The 19,110-nt window shown below is 44.3% G+C and overlaps 1 protein-coding gene across 1 annotated transcript in view; it reads left to right on the forward strand.

The window, feature by feature from the left end:
- The window catches only part of hmcn2 (hemicentin 2), a 41,154-nt gene extending 24,735 nt beyond the window's left edge, over positions 1-16,419 (forward strand). Inside the window, exons 33-81 of the mRNA XM_029509858.1 lie at positions 198-348; positions 495-710; positions 834-947; positions 1,041-1,228; positions 1,324-1,420; positions 1,605-1,766; positions 1,891-2,004; positions 2,187-2,383; positions 2,984-3,065; positions 3,147-3,278; positions 3,369-3,512; positions 3,627-3,786; positions 4,757-4,881; positions 4,960-5,143; positions 5,246-5,343; positions 5,453-5,731; positions 5,845-6,035; positions 6,172-6,253; positions 6,635-6,771; positions 6,868-7,009; positions 7,102-7,246; positions 7,356-7,480; positions 7,686-7,842; positions 7,939-8,060; positions 8,159-8,323; positions 8,475-8,582; positions 8,669-8,803; positions 8,891-9,025; positions 9,173-9,442; positions 9,517-9,707; positions 9,797-10,010; positions 10,116-10,250; positions 10,347-10,537; positions 11,203-11,284; positions 11,429-11,599; positions 11,916-12,068; positions 12,354-12,491; positions 12,641-12,762; positions 12,871-13,111; positions 13,222-13,281; positions 13,378-13,497; positions 13,644-13,778; positions 13,910-14,029; positions 14,200-14,325; positions 14,743-14,871; positions 14,953-15,246; positions 15,351-15,470; positions 15,560-15,686; positions 15,798-16,419. Of these exons, the coding sequence (XP_029365718.1) occupies positions 198-348; positions 495-710; positions 834-947; positions 1,041-1,228; positions 1,324-1,420; positions 1,605-1,766; positions 1,891-2,004; positions 2,187-2,383; positions 2,984-3,065; positions 3,147-3,278; positions 3,369-3,512; positions 3,627-3,786; positions 4,757-4,881; positions 4,960-5,143; positions 5,246-5,343; positions 5,453-5,731; positions 5,845-6,035; positions 6,172-6,253; positions 6,635-6,771; positions 6,868-7,009; positions 7,102-7,246; positions 7,356-7,480; positions 7,686-7,842; positions 7,939-8,060; positions 8,159-8,323; positions 8,475-8,582; positions 8,669-8,803; positions 8,891-9,025; positions 9,173-9,442; positions 9,517-9,707; positions 9,797-10,010; positions 10,116-10,250; positions 10,347-10,537; positions 11,203-11,284; positions 11,429-11,599; positions 11,916-12,068; positions 12,354-12,491; positions 12,641-12,762; positions 12,871-13,111; positions 13,222-13,281; positions 13,378-13,497; positions 13,644-13,778; positions 13,910-14,029; positions 14,200-14,325; positions 14,743-14,871; positions 14,953-15,246; positions 15,351-15,470; positions 15,560-15,686; positions 15,798-16,176 (7,605 nt within the window). The 3' untranslated portion in view covers positions 16,177-16,419. The remainder of the gene's footprint in view (positions 1-197; positions 349-494; positions 711-833; positions 948-1,040; positions 1,229-1,323; positions 1,421-1,604; positions 1,767-1,890; positions 2,005-2,186; positions 2,384-2,983; positions 3,066-3,146; positions 3,279-3,368; positions 3,513-3,626; positions 3,787-4,756; positions 4,882-4,959; positions 5,144-5,245; positions 5,344-5,452; positions 5,732-5,844; positions 6,036-6,171; positions 6,254-6,634; positions 6,772-6,867; positions 7,010-7,101; positions 7,247-7,355; positions 7,481-7,685; positions 7,843-7,938; positions 8,061-8,158; positions 8,324-8,474; positions 8,583-8,668; positions 8,804-8,890; positions 9,026-9,172; positions 9,443-9,516; positions 9,708-9,796; positions 10,011-10,115; positions 10,251-10,346; positions 10,538-11,202; positions 11,285-11,428; positions 11,600-11,915; positions 12,069-12,353; positions 12,492-12,640; positions 12,763-12,870; positions 13,112-13,221; positions 13,282-13,377; positions 13,498-13,643; positions 13,779-13,909; positions 14,030-14,199; positions 14,326-14,742; positions 14,872-14,952; positions 15,247-15,350; positions 15,471-15,559; positions 15,687-15,797) is intronic.
- Positions 16,420-19,110: the final 2,691 nt, after the last annotated feature.

Raw genomic sequence — 19,110 nt, forward strand, 5'->3', positions numbered from 1 at the left:
TTACGTAACACAGTACAGGATGGAAATTTACAAGTTAGACACTGAACCACCAGAGTTTTGATTCCCTCAATAACAGTGATCATCCACCCCAACACCAGTGATAGTAAAGTAAGACAGGGACATCCGAATCCCTTGAGTTTGCTTGGAGCCATGTTTCATGAAATCTTAATCAGCTTTTGTTTTCTTTCTGTCTTTAGTTGCTGACTGGGAACCTCCATGCTGGCCTTCAGGACAGTGGTTACTTCCTCCACATAGAGAATGCCACGCTGTCCCATGAGGGCCAGTACACCTGCGTAGTCACCAACTCTGCAGGAGAGGACAAGAGAGACTTTCATGTCACCATTCAGGGTAAGTTTGGTTAAATCTGTGTCTCTGCGGGGAAGTTGTAAACACTTGTATGTTCTGTCACTGTTGGGTTTGATAATTTAGAATGTAATTAACATCTGCAGTCTTGAAATTAAAGTGACCTGACTAATATGTTACCGTCTTGCCAGTTCCTCCCGTCTTCCACCGGGCGACTAACACAGAAGCAGCCTGGGGTCTCGGACACGAGGGTGACAACAATGAGGACATGATCGAGAAGCGTGAGGTTACCCTGGGCCACCCCACCAGCCTGTCCTGTGAAAGTAACGCCATCCCCCCACCAAAGCTGAGCTGGTACAAAGACGGAATAAAACTCACTTCTGCAGATGGAGTACTGCTGCTTCCAGGTTAGGCCATGCTCTCTCCTGTGTTAGGGTGCTGAGCTCCGGTGTGGTCCGGCCCAGTTTAACCTCTGACTGGGGCTTCATTGTCACATAAATATGCTTTTCTGTGGTGGTTTGTCCTCTCAGGTGGACAGGTGCTACAAATCCCCCGAGTGCAGAAAGAAGATGCTGGAAAGTATACATGTGAGGCTGTCAACGAGGCAGGAGAGGACCACATGCACTTTGACCTGGAGATTCTTGGTAAGCAAATGTTCATTTTCTTTATAATTAACACAGTCAAAGGTGGAAATTAATTTAATTTCTTGGGGGGTCTGTTTTCTTCCTCCTCCATAGTCCCTCCCGTGATTATGGGAGCATCTGAGGAGTTTATGGAGGAAATGGGAGCAGTGGTTAACAGCACTGTGGTCCTCCACTGCGATGTAAGCGGACACCCGACTCCAGTCATCTCCTGGCTCAGAGATGGGCAGCCGGTACAAACGGATTCACAGCATCACATCAGTGATAATGGGACTCAACTCCAGGTTCGTAATCAGTGATTTGTAGACAAATAATAGTGCGATCAGATCCAAATGTGACATGCTGTATTGGGGAATAACTATACAATCTGGTCTTTCAGCTCCTCAGTGTTCAGGTTTCGGACATGGCTGGGTATTTGTGTGTAGCTGAGAACAAGGTTGGAGTAGTTGAGAAGATGTTCAGTCTGACAGTGCAAGGTAAGAGGGCTTTACTGCTACCTCAGCACCACTGCTTATTCAAATCCCAGTGTAATTGAGACGGCCCAGGATACATAATAACTGCTCATTCTTTTATTATAAACATTCTTGATGTTCTTTCATACCAGCAGGCGTGGTGACTCATGCCTGCCATGTGTACAAAACAAGCTTTATTTTCTTCCAGTGCCTCCAAGAGTAATTGGCAACAAGGAGGAGGAGGTTAGTGTCATAGAAGGTCACATGGCGTCATTGCTGTGTGACGTCCAAGCGTATCCTCCCCCAGACATCATCTGGACCAGAGATGGACAGGTCAACCTGTTCAGCACCGGGATCAATATCTTGCCAGGTCAGCTCTTGGCCACTTGCATAACCCAAACAAATCAATGCCAGGAACATTTCTTTGGCACAAATCTAATTCTTTCACACATACAGTTTTACTATATATACATCTGTGTGTGTGTGTTTTGAAGGTGGCCAGATGTTGCAGTTGTCCCGTGCCAGGCTGGAAGATGCAGGACAGTATGTATGCACAGCCACCAATGCAGCAGGCCAGGACCAGAAGGCTATTCTCCTCAAGGTTTACGGTAAAAAAAATATAAAGTATAATTCATCTACATATGTAAACACATGATCGAATCTCAAAAGATTGTTTTGTAAAAAGATTTGTTCACCCCCAGCCAACTGGGATTCAGTTTAGGAGTGAATCACTGTGATTCTGAGCAGACCAGACTGAGATTATGTCCTGTCTGTGTGAACAAACCAACAGTCCTGCCCACGCTGAAGCCCCGTCTCGATGATGAGTCAGATTCAGTTACCCCTCAGGTTGGCTCTTCAGTCACCCTGAGGTGCGAAGCCCATGGTGTTCCTGAACCAGAGGTCACGTGGTACAAGAACGGACTGCAACTGGCTGCAGGGAATGGACTGAAGGTGGATCGGCACCAGCTGGAGATCGTAGGAGTTCAGGTCAGCAGAAAGTTGTTTTTTTTATGATGTAAATGCTTAAGGATGCAATCGACTTAATAAAAATATCTTTAAGGCATTTGTGAGGGATCTCATTTGATTCTCAACTGTTCATGCTTACATATAAAACATTTATTTAACTGGGTTCTGCCATTTTTTGCGCACAAGTTTGAGAATATTGGTCTCCTTTTAAAGGTAACAAGTCAAATATGTGAAATCCCAATAAGAGATCCCGAACCAAAGTGAAAGTAAAGAGAATAATCAATCTGAACCTCTGGTTCAGCTGTGATGTGGGCATCCCATAATCCTTTGTACAGATTTCTAATTGGTCAAAGTTGTGTGAGTCTGGTAAAGACGAAAACACACCCAAAGTGGAGCTGCCAAGGCTGAGTCCATTCCGAACAATACGCAGACAAGGAAAACCAGACACACTGCAGCATATGTGGCAAGATGCAGCACTCCTCTCTCTGACTGGCTGCCTGTCAACTCTTAGTTAATTTGCCTGAATTAAACTACATGCACCAGCAAGCATGATGGGAGAGAGCCATGTCCTTTCTCTGCCTGTGCTTAAAAGGCAAGGTGACCTTGTTTTTTGGTTCCTAGTTGGCGGATGGAGGCACCTACACTTGTAAAGTGTCAAATGTGGCTGGACAGGTGGACAGGACGTTCAGACTCAAGGTCCATGGTGAGAACACATCTGCTCACTTTTCAAATAAACACTTAAATAAACTGGGAGGTGGTTTCATTCAACACATATACTCCACAGTTCCACCTGATCTTGCGGGGCCTCTCCAGGAGTCTCTGAACTACACCCTGGGCTCTCATGTGGGTCTGCTATGCGAGGCCACCGGGGTCCCAGTCCCCAGCATCACCTGGCTCAAAGATGGAACTCCTATTGGTGAGGGGAAGGGAATAAAAGTGGTAACTGTAATGGTTTGGAAATACCATGCTCAAGATGACAGCTAATGCTATTGTGTTTGTGGTCCAGAGAACAGCCTGCAGTGGCAGTGGTCCATTCGAGGGAACCGTTTAGAGTTGGGGCCCCTCACCATGTCTCACGGTGGAACTTACACCTGTTTGGCCAAGAACAGCGAGGGCCAAACACAGAAAGACTACACACTCACAGTACAGGGTAGAGTTTACAGTTTAGACAAAATGAGATCTCCTTCTCCTTGAAAACCGTTTATGTCATTATGGAAATTAATGTTTTTGAATGGCATTTAAGAGAAGTCATTGCCCTATTTAGTATCACCAACCATCCTGGACTCTGACCGCCCCTCTGATGTGAGTGCTCCCATGGGAAAAGAGTTGACCCTTGAGTGCAGAGCAACAGGAAACCCCACACCTCACCTCAGCTGGCTGAAAGACGGAGTGACTTTAGAAGGATCAGACAGCCATCACATTGCGTAAGTCATTGAAATGAAAAATAAATCAATATTTAATCAAGTCAACTTTATCTTTCCTGTTAAATATATATGAAATACATATAGAAGTGCAAAATTATAATTTTCAGGATTCATGTGCAGAACAACAACAAAGACAACAGTAATGTGTACCATACTAAGTTGTTTCAGATAAGGTTCAACCCGTGCAAATACCATTGGGGCATGCAACATATGTGTGCAATAACTTAAAAGGCAGGTTGCTTATATTATATATCAGGTTAAAAAAACTTTGGTGTTTTAGTTTAATGGCTTGTAGACAGAAACTGTAATAGTCTGGCTGTCTTAGCTGTGATGGAGAACAATTTGATAGAAAGCACCAGAACAAAAAGTTCATATGCAGGGTGGTAAGAGCCTATCTAAATGCAAAGGGTCTTCCTCCTGCATCTCTTCTCATAGATCTCCTGCATGGAGGGGAGTGAAACCCCAACCAACATCTTCTTAGCAGTCCTCTCCAAACATTGTAGGGATTTCCTAGCACAAGCAGTTCATGCAAGTGCTTTAAATACACAGAATTAGTAAGATAATATTACAGCTCATTTTACTCATTCAGAGTTGTTGATTTTGTTTTATAAACAATTCAAGAATCAATCAACAGCCTTCCCTAAAGGTTTGGGAAATTACGACATTAATTATCATTGTCAAATATAGAGTGCATGACAAAAAGATGTGTGGACAGACTAATGGAGTCGTCTAAAGTCCCTGGCCTAATTCTATCATGGAGAACAGTAAGAGCAGCTGTTTTACAGCTGTTCAGAAGTTTACATGCCCATTGCAACTGTTTGTGTGTATGTGAGTGTGAGAAAATCGTGGGACGATGATGGGAAAGTAAGTCAGGCATGGACAAATAATTGATGCTGGTTGAAACAGAGCAAATGTTAAAGTAATTTGTGGTGTTAATGTGAGAACATAAAATGTCTTTGCTATCTGGCAGTATGGCCCCTGATGGCAGCACGCTAACATTACTGAAGCTGAGTCCTGAGGATTCTGGGACATACACGTGTTTGGCCGTCAGCCCTGTGGGACAGGACAGCAAAATCTACACACTCTTTGTTCTCGGTCAGTTAAAATATTTCCTTTGTGCAGGTGTGATGGCGCTCAACTTTATTTGCTTTAATTGTATTTGATTTGTCACAGTGCCGCCAACTATCTCTGGTGAGACCACTGTCCCCAGGGAGGTGCAGGTCACGCAGGACAGCGCTGTGACGCTCGAGTGTCAGGCAGCAGGAAACCCTCCACCTCAGATCAGCTGGCTGAAGAACGGACGCCCCCTGCTCCTCTCTCCCCGTGCACGCCTCCTGTCTGGTGACTCTAAGCTGAGGTCAGTTTAGATAAAGACAGCTGACTCTAAACTTTCTTTTCTAAAGATATTTTGTGTTTATAGGTGAGCTAATTCTAAATGTTCTTTCTCTCTATAAAAAAGGATTTCTCCTGTGCAGCTGTCTGACTCTGGAGTTTATACATGTGTGGCACGCAGTCATGCTGGTGTTGCTGAGCTCAGCTATGACGTCCAGGTCCAAGGTGTAGTCATAACATACCACCTACTGCTTTTCTCTAGAGCTGATACTGTGTGTAGCATATTTGATCAGGTTTTCCACAGATCTGCAGTATGTGCGTCTTTTGTCCCCAGTACCCCCCGGCGTGGATCATGTTGAACCAGTAGAGCCAGTTACAGTGGTCCAGGGATCCTTGGTAACATTAACCTGTGAGGCACGCGGTGTGCCCCCTCCCACACTGACGTGGATGAAGGACAGTCAGCCGCTGTCTCTGCACCGCAACCTGCTGCTGGACGGACAGGAGACACGGCTGCAGCTGCCTGATGTTTCCCCTTCGGATGCGGGCCTCTACAGCTGTGTGGCCAGTAACCAGGCTGGAAGCAGTACAAAGAGTTTTAACCTCACTGTGCTTGGTAATGCCATAACTGTCTTTACTTAAACCTGTAGTCAATGTATATATAAAGGTCTATGTCATAGTCTAAACATCTTGAGAGACTAATCCAAAACATCCTGCTTTCTGTGTCAGAGCCTCCAAAGATTTCCAGCTCCAGCTCTCCAGAAGAACTGACCATAGCAGTGGACAGTGCATTGGAGCTAGAGTGCTCTGCTGTGGGAGTCCCGCCTCCCACCCTCAGCTGGCTCAAAGATGGTCGCCCAATAGAAGGGACTGGCATCGTTCATGAGGATGGACACTTTGTCAGGATTAGAAAAGTGCAGGTAAAGTACAATCTAAAAATAATAATGTGTGATTAAAAAAAAAACCGTGGGCATTCAAATAAATGAAAGACTGAAATTATAACATCATTTCTGCAGGCAAATACAGCATTGTTTTCATTGATTACTTCTGTCTCAGATCAAGGATGCAGGTCTGTACACCTGCTTGGCCAGCAGCTCAGCTGGAGAGGATGGAAAAAACCATTGGGTCAGAGTCCAAGGTTAGAGAAGTTGTACTTGTGTATAGCTGCACCCCCCCAATCCCCAGCTTCTTCTTTAGTTCTTCATTTAGTTGCACCTTAGGCTTGAATCTGTGTCTGCACCGAAGTAAAAACTGTTTATCTGGCAGTGTATTCCAGCTGCAGTGTTGCTGTGCATTGTATTTATGTAGTGTACGTGATTACACATTATTCTCCAATATTGTGGAATATCCATCTTAGCTGCCTCAAAACTGTGCAAATCTTACAGCCCATCCTACTTATTATTGTGTGTGTGTGTGTGTGTGTGTGTGTGTGTGTGTGTGTGTCTGTATTACCACTGAAAACCCTCTGTGATTAACCTCCATGACCTTCATTGCCTACTAATGAGTGGTTTTGTTTCAGTTCCACCCACCCTGCTGGGCTCTGGTGATGTGAGGACATTGTCAGTGCCTGTAAATGGACATCTAACCTTGGAGTGTCTGGCTGACAGTGACCCCCCTCCCAGTATTGAGTGGTACAAGAATGAGGCCAAACTGCAGGTACATAGTCAGGGAAGAAAAAGTCAGATACTGAGCTGATAGCCATCTCCTCCTGCTCACACACTCTCCTCCTTGTATCCTGCTCTGTTTTACCAGCCGGGGGGTCGTATCCAGAGTTTGGCAGGTGGTCAGTACTTGGAGATACAGGAAGTCACGCCTGAGGACAGTGGCCAGTACAGCTGTGTGGTCACCAACATAGCTGGAAGTAACAGTCTATTTTTCACTGTGGAGATTCTCCGTAAGTCTACATATCAGTATTCAAAGTAAAATAGTTTTAGGTGTTAAAGCCAAGTCAGACCTACATGGATATGTCACCTTTTACTTCTCTAGTACCTCCAGTAATAAAGGGGAGCAGTTCACTGGTGACCACTCAGGTGGGCCAGGAGGCAGTTTTACCCTGTGAAGTTGAAGGGGACTCTTCACCTACAGTCATGTGGAGAAAAGAGGGCTTCCCCGTGTCTCAGGATAACATTAAGTATGTCCCAAGATCTGTAATACTACACTTCATACGAGAGCAAACACAGACACAGCTGCTCACTCTGATGTGCCACTCCAGTCATCCATGTTGTAACTGTTCATTTCAGGTACACCTTCTCAGAGGGCTCCTTGCATATACATGGGGTTCAGTTGAGTGATGCTGGTCGCTATTACTGCACTGTGTCTAACCAGGCTGGGTCAGATCACCGGGGGATGGATCTACGGGTGTTTGGTGAATATAGCAAAGCAGATTTTAGATCTAAATATATATACATGCTTTTATTTGTATGCGTATGTCTTTGTTTTTGTTTTTTTCTTTGTGATTTTACAAGATATAGCAGATACAGTGTTTAAGCCAAATCCTGAGTTTGATTTGAGAATTAAACACAACAAAAAGTGTATTGTGTGTTTATAATTGCTGTCCTGTGTCTCATTAGTGGGTCCTTCAATCAGTCAGGGTTCATTCAATGTGACAGTAACCACGGGGATTAGAGCTGTGCTGAGCTGTGAGAGCACAGGTATACCCCCACCCAAAGTCTCCTGGAAGAGGAATGGCAGCCCGCTTGATGTCAGTCAGCTTCCTGGAGCATACAGGTGCAGAAGATGGCACTGAAAACACAACACATGCGAATCACAGCTCAAAGGTGTACAACACAAAGCCACATGATGCATTTCTGCTTCTCTATTCAGGATACTGTCCTCGGGGTCCCTGGTTCTTTTGTCACCATCCAGTGAGGATGAAGGGTACTTTGAGTGCACTGCTGTCAATGATGTAGGAGAAGAGCGAAGGGTCATTGAAGTCATGGTACAAGGTATTGATTTTTAGTTTTTTTTTTTTTTTTTTTTTCCAATAAGCAGACTGTAAAAAGGCAAACCAGGTGTTTTTATATTGGTGCATTTTCTCTTTTAGTCCCGCCATCTATTGAAGATGATGCCACAACAGTTACAGCCGTGAAATTGTCTCCTGTTGTATTGCCTTGTCATGTACAAGGACGCCCTCAGCCCACTGTCACATGGACAAAAGGGGGTGCCAAACTGGGTGCTAGGGGTGGAAGTTATCGTGTTCTTCCCACTGGTAAGACAAACATCCCAACAAAAACATTTCCATTTTGCCTCTTTATATTAGTATACACTTGGACCACTAGATAAACAGCAGGGTAGTGAGTATGTATTTTTCTCATCACATTTGACATTTGACTAATAATCTCTATTCATTTCTTATGTAGGAGTGTTGGAGATTACCGCTGCAGTGCCAAGTCATGCTGGCAGATACACATGCTCTGCCCGCAACCCAGCTGGAGTGGCACACAAACATATCTCTCTCACAGTGCAAGGTGGGCTCTCATTTACTGCCTCTGTTCAGTTGTTATGATAAAACACATAATCCAATGTGCACCCATTTGTTCCTTCACGTATTTAGAGCCTCCAGAGATTAGGCCAATGGCAGAGGAAGTACAGGTGGTGTTGCATCATGGGACTGTTCTACCCTGTGAGGTTCAAGGCCTTCCTAGGCCCTCCATCACCTGGCAAAGAGAAGGAGTTCCCATAGCAGCAGGTAGTTATATATAATATATTTTGATACATTAATAGTAATAGTGTACATGCATCAGATTCATGAATATGAATTTATATTTGCTCATAGGCCACAGACTGGCTGTGCTCTCAAACGGAGCCCTGAAGTTCTCCCGTGTCACGCTTGGCGATGCTGGGACGTACCAGTGCCTGGCAAAGAATGAAGCCGGTGTGGCTGTGGGCAGGACCAAACTAGTCCTTCAAGGTAACATGGCCTTTTGCTTTCAGAGATGGCAATAAAATTCTGGTTTTCTCATTCAAATTTCTTGAAGTTAAATTGCATGTCAGAGTGGCTTATGCAAAGAAACAAGCCCAAATTTCATTATAATATGAATTCTCACTGTTTCTGCAGTTCCACCGGTGCTGAGTGTGCCTCGTGTGGACTACAGTGTTGTGCTGGGCCAGTCAGTCAGCCTTGAGTGTGTAGCCGATGGGCAGCCTCAACCTGCAGTTACTTGGCTGAAAGAGCGGAGGCCTGTGGTTGACAGTGCTCATACACGTATCTTTGCCAATGGAACTCTGGCAATTATTTCAACCCAGCGCAGTGACGCAGGCATTTACACATGCACTGCCAAAAACCTCGCCGGCAGAGCCAGCCAAGATATGCGGCTGGTGATTCAAGGTGAACAAAGATTATTTAAACTTTAACGTGTTTAAAAGTTGTGTTCATAAACTAATGATGTTATTGCATTCCAGTTCCACCCCTGATTCCGCCCGGACAGACAGAGCTCTCAGTCATTCAGGGGTTTCAGGCGCTGCTGCCATGTGCCGCTCAAGGTTCACCGGAGCCCAGAGTATCATGGGAGAAGGACAGTGCCGTTGTGGGCAACCTTCCTGGAAAATTCACTGTCCTGCGATCAGGCGAGCTGATAATTGAGCGAGCTGAGGTACAGTCCACTTACTTCACCACATGGTATACTCCATCTCTGTCCAAGTCTGGGTAGAAGTATGAGAACTGACTGCTTTCTTCACACAGCCAGGGGATGCTGGTGTGTTCACATGCGTGGCCACCAATGCAGCAGGCACTGAGAGACGAGACATCCGCCTGTCCATCAACATGAGGCCCGCCTTCAAGGAGCTGCCAGGCGATGCAACCCTTAACAAAGGACAGAGTCTGGTCTTGTCCTGCCATGCTCAGGGAACACCTCCTCCTGTCATCTCCTGGACTGTCAACAACAGCCCGTACACAGGTATTGACAAATTTTTCACTCCAACTGCATCACTTCTGTTTATCCATACTGAATCACATTCAGATGCACAGATCCCTCTGACATGACTCATTAAAAACCTTCAAGGCGCCACAGTCGACGAAGCCGGCAGGAGCTCCATCATCATTGATAACTTGACCATTAGTGATGCTGGGACCTATGTGTGCATAGCAGAAAACAGCGTGGGCTCCATCCGAGCTCTTTCATTTGTCCGCGTCCGAGGTGAGCTTTCTGTAGAGGATTAGTCACCTGACCTGCAACAGATAATACCAACTTAATACATGCCATTTTATAAATATGTGCTTTGTGTTTTTGCAGAGCCTCCAGTGTTGAAGGGTGAAGCACACACATCTCAGACAGTCATCCAGGGTGGCTCGGCTGTCCTTGATTGTCCAGTTCAAGGAGACCCCAGCCCTGTCCTCCGGTGGGTCCGGGATGGAAGACCTCTACTCCGCTCAATCCGAATGCAAGCCCTTCACAATGGATCCTTGGTCATTTACAGCATCACTGTAAATACAAAGTTTACTTTGCTCTTTTCTACCTACATTTCCTTCCCGAAATTTAAAGCAGGCCGCTTTCTACACGTTAAACCAAGTCACTAAGATGAGCCCCTTGACTGCACTACTTGCATCAATGAATGTTTCATGTGACAGAGAACAATGGAGCAGTATTCAGCCTATCCAAGTTTCATCTGCAGTCCCCTTAGGTGAAAGAACAGTGTGTGACTGTCCTGCAGTGTCCTGCTTCCACCTAAATCAGATTCAGTTCAGTCAGAGAGGCTAACAGTATTAGCCACAGAGGGAGGAGATGAGCAGAAAGCTTGATGTTCCCAGACTCTTCCCTTCTTTCCTTAGCCTGTAACCTTGTTAGGCCCTAACTGCTGCTGTAATTGCACAGCCTGCAGCTGAGACTTTCTCACAGACAGATGACTGTCCTTCCCACAGAGCACTCTAATGTGAAATTTCCTCTCCCCGGTCCAATAATATCTATTATGACACACTGAAATCAAGTCTGCTCAGTAGAAAATGCCAGATTTTTTTTTATATAATGTCAATTTTATTTTACTATAAAACTGTAGTTGATTGAAGAGATTTGTCCTGAAACTTTGTGGCTCCATCTGCAGATAATTGTTTCTCAGAGTACTAATTAAACTGAACTTTCCCCAACTCCACAGACTGCAGATGAAGGAGAGTATCAGTGTGTGGCCGAGAGCGAAGCAGGAACAGCTGAGAGGACCATTACTCTCAAGGTTCAGAGTGAGTTTGGTGCTCATAATTACAAACATTACAATTAACATGAGCATTTTTTTTTTTTTTATGGACACACCAACCAGTACTTCTCAGAGTTTGGCTTCCTTCTCTGTGTTAGTACTCTGCTGTTTTCTAACTTCTCTCTCACAGTCAATGGAGGCTACTCTAGCTGGCAGGAGTGGAGTCCGTGCAGCAGCACATGTGGACAAGGCTTCCAAGAACGGATCAGATTATGCAACAACCCAGAACCAGCAAATGGTGGCCGATCATGCAGCGGCCCCAGCATCGACTCTAAGAAATGTCAAGCTGGTCTCTGTCCAGGTACATGTTCATTTTTAATTAGATTTTTTTCTCTCTCTCTCTCTTTTTACTATCTGTGTGTTTTATAACCAAATACCAATGTAAGCTCATATTCTCAGTTGTATCAGCATTATCATATTGGATGAATAAGGAGTATTATGAAGGTTAGCTTACAATATACACAGACCAAAACCACATTTTGCTACGTGAGTCGTGGCTTTTATTACAGTATGAGTAAAGCGACTCATATATTTCACAATTTAAAATTGAATATGTTAATTAAATTAAACATAATCATGGATTACTTAAGTGCATGGTGTCCGTTTGATGATCAAAGGAGAGACTCCTCGTAAGACCAGAGGCAGTCTGATAGGCATGGTGAATGAGAGGGAGTTTGGTGTGTCCTTCCTGGAGGCCAATATTACAGACAATGTGGAAGAGGGGAAGAGCACTCTGCAGGCCCGCCTGGACAACATCCCTCCCAGTGTGGGTAAGTGATCATTCCCTCTTTGTAAGGTCAATAAGAAATTCTAAGACTTCTTTATTGACGAGTTGTGCTTATGGGTAAAAGCTATAATTCTAAACAAAAAATGTGTGTTTTCTTATTTAGTTTTCTTTTATTAAATAACTTTTTATCATTGGGCATGAGGGCAGTTAAGATTTTCAGTATACAGAAGCAGTTACAGCATATTTCGGGGTTACAATCCTCATGTTGTTTAGACTGTGCTGGACATCTACAGTGCAGTAAAAAGAAGTGGATGCTGTTTTACTGTAGGCCCCTTGTTGCGGGTGTTGGTGTCTGTGTTTGCTCCCATCTACTGGACCACTGTGCTGCAGAGCGGCGAGGCCAGAAATGGCTACTCCTTCACTCAGGGCCAGTTCAGACAGGAGTCTCAGCTGGAGTTTGAGACTGGTGAGTCTGTAGTTTAACAAAACAACCAGCAGATGGCACCGCTGACTTCCTGTGGCATGCACAAATTCACACATGGATGCTTGAATTCATCTTGAGCTGGCTTCATTCTGCTTAAATGAGCAAGGTGTGTTTTTTAACTTTTCACACAGGTGAGCTCCTCCGTTTGACACACGTAGCCAGGGGTCTGGATTCTGAGGGAGTTTTACTCATTGACATTGTCATCAATGGATTTGTTCCTCCTTCATTATCATCATCTCATCTGAGCCTAGAGGTGTGTTCACTGCTTTTATGACAATGCTTCTTTAAAAACCTCAAACTTGTCTAGAAAATTTGCTGACATACTTAAGCACCTCGGTTTCACTTCATCTGTGTTGCACAGGAGTTTGATGAGTCATACATGCAGACAGGGCAGGGGCAGCTGTACTCGTGGTCGGCGCAGACCCACCAGAGAGGAGGAAACCCCATGGTCCTACGCTGCAACCACACTATTATTTATGAGGGCCAGGAGGAACGCGAGGGCCCTCTGCTCCAGCTCCTCAAGGTCTCTGAGATGAGCAGCGTCTACAACATGTTTACTCTCACTCTGGACTTCCATATCAGTGCCAACCTCCTCATACCAGGTCAGAGGAAGAAAATACAATGATGCAAACCTTCACCATCACTACATCATGTAAAATACTGGACTAAAAGTGTTGAAACAGCTAAAACTGACCAAACTCTCCAATTGCAGATGGTTATGAAGAAAAGTGTCCTAAAGGTTTCATTCTTGACACAGCCTCCTACTGTGCTGGTATGCTGCTTTCCTTTCCTTTTTTTATGCCTCATTTACCTTGAACATTTGTCACTGTACCAGTTTTATGATTGTGGCACAATATGTTCTTGTTAGATGAGGATGAGTGTGCACTCCAGTCTCCCTGCTCTCATTCCTGTAACAACATCATGGGGGGCTTTTCCTGCGCCTGCCCCTCTGGCTTCACCATCTCTGCAGAGACCAACACATGCCAAGGTGAGACAGAGACAAAGCGCCTGCTGGCTGTTTCTGTGATGAATTACAAGGAGAACAATGAAGTGCAGAGGGAAAAAAAAAATCATCATCTAATCCTCTATATCAACATGCGGCTTTACTCTTCTGTTTCACTAAATGCCACACAGATATTGATGAGTGTTCTCAGGGATTGCACATGTGCCACTACAACCAGAAGTGTGTCAACACTGTGGGCACATATCGCTGCCAGGCCAAGTGTGGACCGGGGTTTAAGCCCAGCATCACAGGAACCAGCTGTGAAGGCAAGGCGCTGCTAATCACTGTTAAATCCTCAGCTCAGCACTTCATATGTCACCGCACCAGCATATAACAACATAACTGTACCGGACCGCAGCGGATCCATTAAGCCAGATACATCAATTGCATGTTTCAGATGTGGATGAGTGCCAGGAGTCTTCGCTCTCCCCGTGCCAGCATCAGTGCCTCAATACACTGGGCTCCTACCGTTGTATCTGTCACCCCGGATACCAGCTGTCAGGACAGCGCTGCATTGGTCAGTCCTTTGAGCACACCCTACAAAAGACATGGAAGTGGAATTTAAATGTTCAATTGAGGACATTTTAGGAGATATCTTTAATATCTGAATGACTGGGATACTTTTAGAGGTGGTTGACAACTGTCAATCAATTACAGCTTGATATATTGATGGCTGCACTTTTACAGATATCAATGAGTGCACAAGAAATGTGTGCCCAGCTCACCAACAGTGCCGCAACACAGAGGGAGGATACCAGTGTTTCGACAGCTGCCCAGCTGGTATGACCAAAGCAGAGAGTGGAGCCTGCGTGGGTGAGTGGCGGTCACACTTCACTGCTTATCCTCTTTGTTTTCCTCGGGGGTCCTAAATTTATTGTTTCACCACAAATAAACCTTCACTGCATCAATTTGAAACATTCTCATCAGAGTCAGCCTTGCTTTGGTTCTGTCCCCCAAGGACATACCTGCTCTGTCTGCATTAGTGCATTCATCGCCAACAGCACTGTGGTGAAATAAGAGTCAAAGATTTTCTTTACGACATGAGTCAAATTCAGCACGCTCTGTAGTCCTGACTCCTGTGTGAGTCCAGTGAGTCCTGACTCACACCAGACGGAGGCTACCAGCTATCTCAACAATAGACTTTATTTTGGGTTTTTATTTTCAATTCTTATAAATTAAAGATATGCAGATGTGATGCTGGGATTTGTGATTTTTTTGCATTTTTTTCAGACATTGATGAGTGCCATGATGGAAGCCACATGTGTCGCTACACTCAGATCTGTCAGAATACAGTCGGAGGTTATGGCTGTGTCTGTCCCAGAGGTTACCGATCACAGGGAGTCGGCCTCCCGTGCCTGGGTATGATATAACACAGCTCACCAATGGTGCTCTAATGGGGAGTGCACGTTAGAACTGATCTGAGTCACATTTACCTTTCAGACATTGATGAATGCCTTCAGACACCAAATCCCTGTGCCTACCAGTGCCGTAACGTGCCTGGCAGCTTCAGGTGCCAGTGCCCTCCTGGTACTGTGCTGCTCGGCGACGGGCGCTCCTGTGCAGGGCTTGAGAGAGGCAAGACCTTCACTAATGGGACCAGAGTCAGGGCAAGACTCCGCCCACAGCTTGTGTCCTCTCTAGGCAGGCCAATTCTCTCCCGTTCCCAAGGATCATCTCGGATCACCAGGCAGAGCTGTCCTGCAGGGTACACCAACAGAGATGGAACGTGTGTTGGTGAGTGCGCCTTCCAAAAAAGCAAAGAACAAAATATGCCACTTTATACTGTCTTGTCAGACTCTTGGGCCCCACTGTTACATCCTCAAATATTCTCTGTGCAGATGTGGACGAGTGTCTGCTCAGGAAGCCGTGCCAACACGACTGTCGAAACACCATTGGCAGTTTTCAGTGCTCATGTCCCCCAGGTTACAAGCTCTTACCAAATGGCAGGAGCTGTAAAGGTAGGGACCTCTTCAAACTGTTTACGAACGACATAACTTTTCCTTTAAATGACAACAGCTGACTTCTCAGTCTCCTTCTCTACGATTAGACATCGATGAATGTGTGGAGCAAGGTATCCAGTGTGGACGCCATCAGATGTGTTTTAACACCAGAGGAGGATACCAGTGTCTGGACACACCCTGCCCTGCATCCTACCAGACAGGAAGAAGCCCTGGGTAATTTGCATGATTAAAAAGGATTGTACAGCGTTAAATAATTACGCTTTAGATACTGTACATAACTGACTGTATGTAAGTGACACTGCTCTTTCCTGTTGACTTTGAAAGGACCTGCTACAGGCCCTGCTCTCTGGACTGTGCCACAGGAGGCTCTCCCCTGCTCCTCCAATACAAGCTGCTCACCCTCCCCTCTGGCATTCCAGCCAATCACAATGTAGTCCGACTGTCGGCCTTTTCTGAGTCAGGCGTATTGCAAGAGCGCACGTCTTTTACCATCCTCGAGCAAGAATCAGAGACGGGTGTGATGGGCAGGGTGTTTGGGATTAGAGATGAGGCTGGGAGGGGGATCATCTTCACTCTGCGGGTTCTGGACAGACCAGGTGTAGTGCGGCTTAAGGTGCAGGCCACCACCATCTCATTGCAGGGCCGAATCACCTACCAGAGCATCTTCATCATCTACATCTCCATCTCAGCGTACCCCTACTGAGCTTGTGCTGTCATACAGAGGACTCCTGGCCCCCCTGAAAGCCTCTCACCCACAAGGCAGTTCTCAGAAAATAAAAAAGCAAAACAAAACCTGTGCCTTGGACACTTTAGGTCGAGCAAAGAAACAAACAAAGAAAATATAAAAACTCAGGTGGACGTGGCTAATAAGTGGAATTTATGAAGATGCGTACCCCCAGTCTGACTGAAATGTCCCAATGGATCAAAGTTCTGTAAGAGAAAAGAACTTCCTTTTTTTTTTTTTTTTTTTTTAAGTCGGCTTGAGTGGAATCTGATAAATTACAGAGCAGATCGTACTCAAATGAAGACATCTGAAATGCGCTGGATCAACACAATGTGTTGTTCATTTATGGATCATATACTTTATCTCTAATCAGTATTTGAAAATGCACAAATACAAAATAATAATAATATCAACCAAGCACTGACATTATTCAGTATCCACCAGGATGCATCCTAGCTCTCATTTTGTAATTCTAGGACAAATTTATTATGTTTTCTGCCTGCGCTTGGAAAAACAATCCTACAAGAAGTCTACAACTATTAAATTGTACAATGTCTCCCCCATTACTTTAATTTATTTAAGTCATTTGAACACATCACTGGTTTGAACAGAGGGTTTGAACCTTCATTGGCACATTTTAACAGTGATTTGTGGCTAGCAGCAGTGTTTCACCTATCGTATATGTTTTTGTACTCTTTTATAACATTTTTTTTTTATCTCATGACAAAATTTACGGTGCTATTCTAATTGTACTCAAGTGTTTTGAGTTGTGCTTGTTTTCCGAAGAGAACTGGCAGTTGTTAAGTACATAGAGTCAGCTACAAAATGGGGATGCTATTCACATTTGTAATAGATGCTGTTCAGTGATCAAACATGTGCAATTGAGTTACAAATCTGAGAAGGAAAGTCGTGTGAAAAACAGCGAATGCCCACAATCGCAGTAAAATGTCACCCTACTCTAATCTAATATTTCTCTTTTGCTGTAAATGAGTGTCAAATATTTGTAGAAATAAAACACTTTTGTCTGTTATAACATGATTAACCTTGGTTATATTTCTGTGTGAAAACTACACTCACACTTTTTAAGCAGCTTTATCAGCCATGATTAACCAACCATACAAACTGTGGAAAAAACATTTGGCATATTAACTCACTTTGACTGAAACCTTCAGTAAACCTAAAACTACGTCTGAGTCATTATGTTGTTACACCTCCAGTTTGCTGATCTCCAACAGAGCAACTCTGCTGTTTACAGAGAATGCACTAAAGTGGTTGTTGTTGATCTTACCAAACCTCAAATTATTCAAACAGCAACAAACTGTGAGCGGTCATCACCGCAGGTTCAGAAAAACAGCACAAATGTCTTGCAAAATCAGGACTAAATTCCTGCTAATAATGCCCCCGATGTGATGAGCCCAGTTGGCTTTTGTCCAACTTGCCTCAGAAAATGACACTGCTGCTCAGATGAAGCAAATTTTTCCTCCATATTCAAAACTGACTTTTGTATCAGATTTTTTTACTGTCATCACTGCCTTGTGTGTTGGCTGTGGGTTTGTTAATAACCATTAGACCTGGGGAGAAAAAAACTAACTTGAACAGCTTTGTCTCTACAGGAAGGAATTCCAACTGAAAACACATCTGCTCTTGGAAAACCTACAACCTCAGTAAACACTATTACAGGAGATTTATTAAATTTTTGGAAAAAAAAAAAAAAAAAGAAACTGATGAGGTTGGACATCTTCAAAAGTTTTGCATCTGTGATACTGAACTCTTTTGTTGGTGTTGTTCATTTCCCTGACATGAGTAATAGAGACAAGCTGACCTGAGCTGTACTGAGGGGAAGTGTGTTGATGATTCTGTGTCTGTGTGTGCGTGCGTGCATGTGAATGGGCAACAGCCTAGAGCTGTTTAGCTTTCGGTGTTATTGTGACGTGGTCATTGGGAATGAGAGACTGGGAAAGAACAGTTGTTAGTTAGTGAGCTCACCTGCCAAAGACTCTGATGAAGAAAAATATCCATAAATGAATACGGTCATTATGACACGATGAATGGAAAACACTTTTTGTTTTCCATGTAAGTAACAAACTGAGAAAACTTCCCAATAACTGTTTCTAAATACAGCCATCAAACCTGTAGTCACACACAACCTTTTTGTCACATCTGAAGTTAATTAAAACAGTGTGAGCAGGATCTCTAAGATCTCTCTTCTATTAACGAATCCAGCCCTAACATTAAGACTTTAACAGACAGCTGTAGAGCAACCAGTGGTAAGAAATAATTAAAAACAAAAGGACAAATAAACAAGCCGATAGAAACAGCAGGACAGCTCAGAGAATCGGAAGCTGGTTATTCATTAAGGTTTAAATTGGATGCAACACGTGGAATACACTGTGAGGCAGACTGGATGACTTCTCATGCTCTTCTATTAACCACAAACTAATAGTAGGAATACATGCTTAAAGCTAAGTGATGGTTTCCAGTACCATCCCCTACTGCTTTACACAGCCAGGATGTCCGGAGAAATGGGGACTCACTGCACTCCACTCACTAATGAGCACAACACTGCTGCCCATTAGCCAGGATAAGCAATGGAGCTCAGAGCAAAACAAGCATTAGCACATCAGACCTGCAAACAAAAGAATTCTTCAAGCCTCTAGATTCAAAGCCAGAGGTCTGTTCTCTTCTAATCAGTCAGGTACTTACACAGTTAGAATCTAAAGTTGCACTAATCATCTTTTTGAATGCTAAAGGAGTTGGCAGATCTCTACATTTACTATAAGATGTCCAGTTTCCTTCAGCTTTTTGCAACATTTTAGTTGAGTTTAGTTGTTTCTGACACAAAGGCCTTTGGATCTGTCTGACCATTGTTCAGCAGAGCAGCACATTCATTACCTAGCTGGTAAACTAAGCACC

This window comes from Echeneis naucrates, chromosome 9, assembly GCF_900963305.1.
Source record: "Echeneis naucrates chromosome 9, fEcheNa1.1, whole genome shotgun sequence".
NCBI lineage: Eukaryota > Metazoa > Chordata > Actinopteri > Carangiformes > Echeneidae > Echeneis > Echeneis naucrates.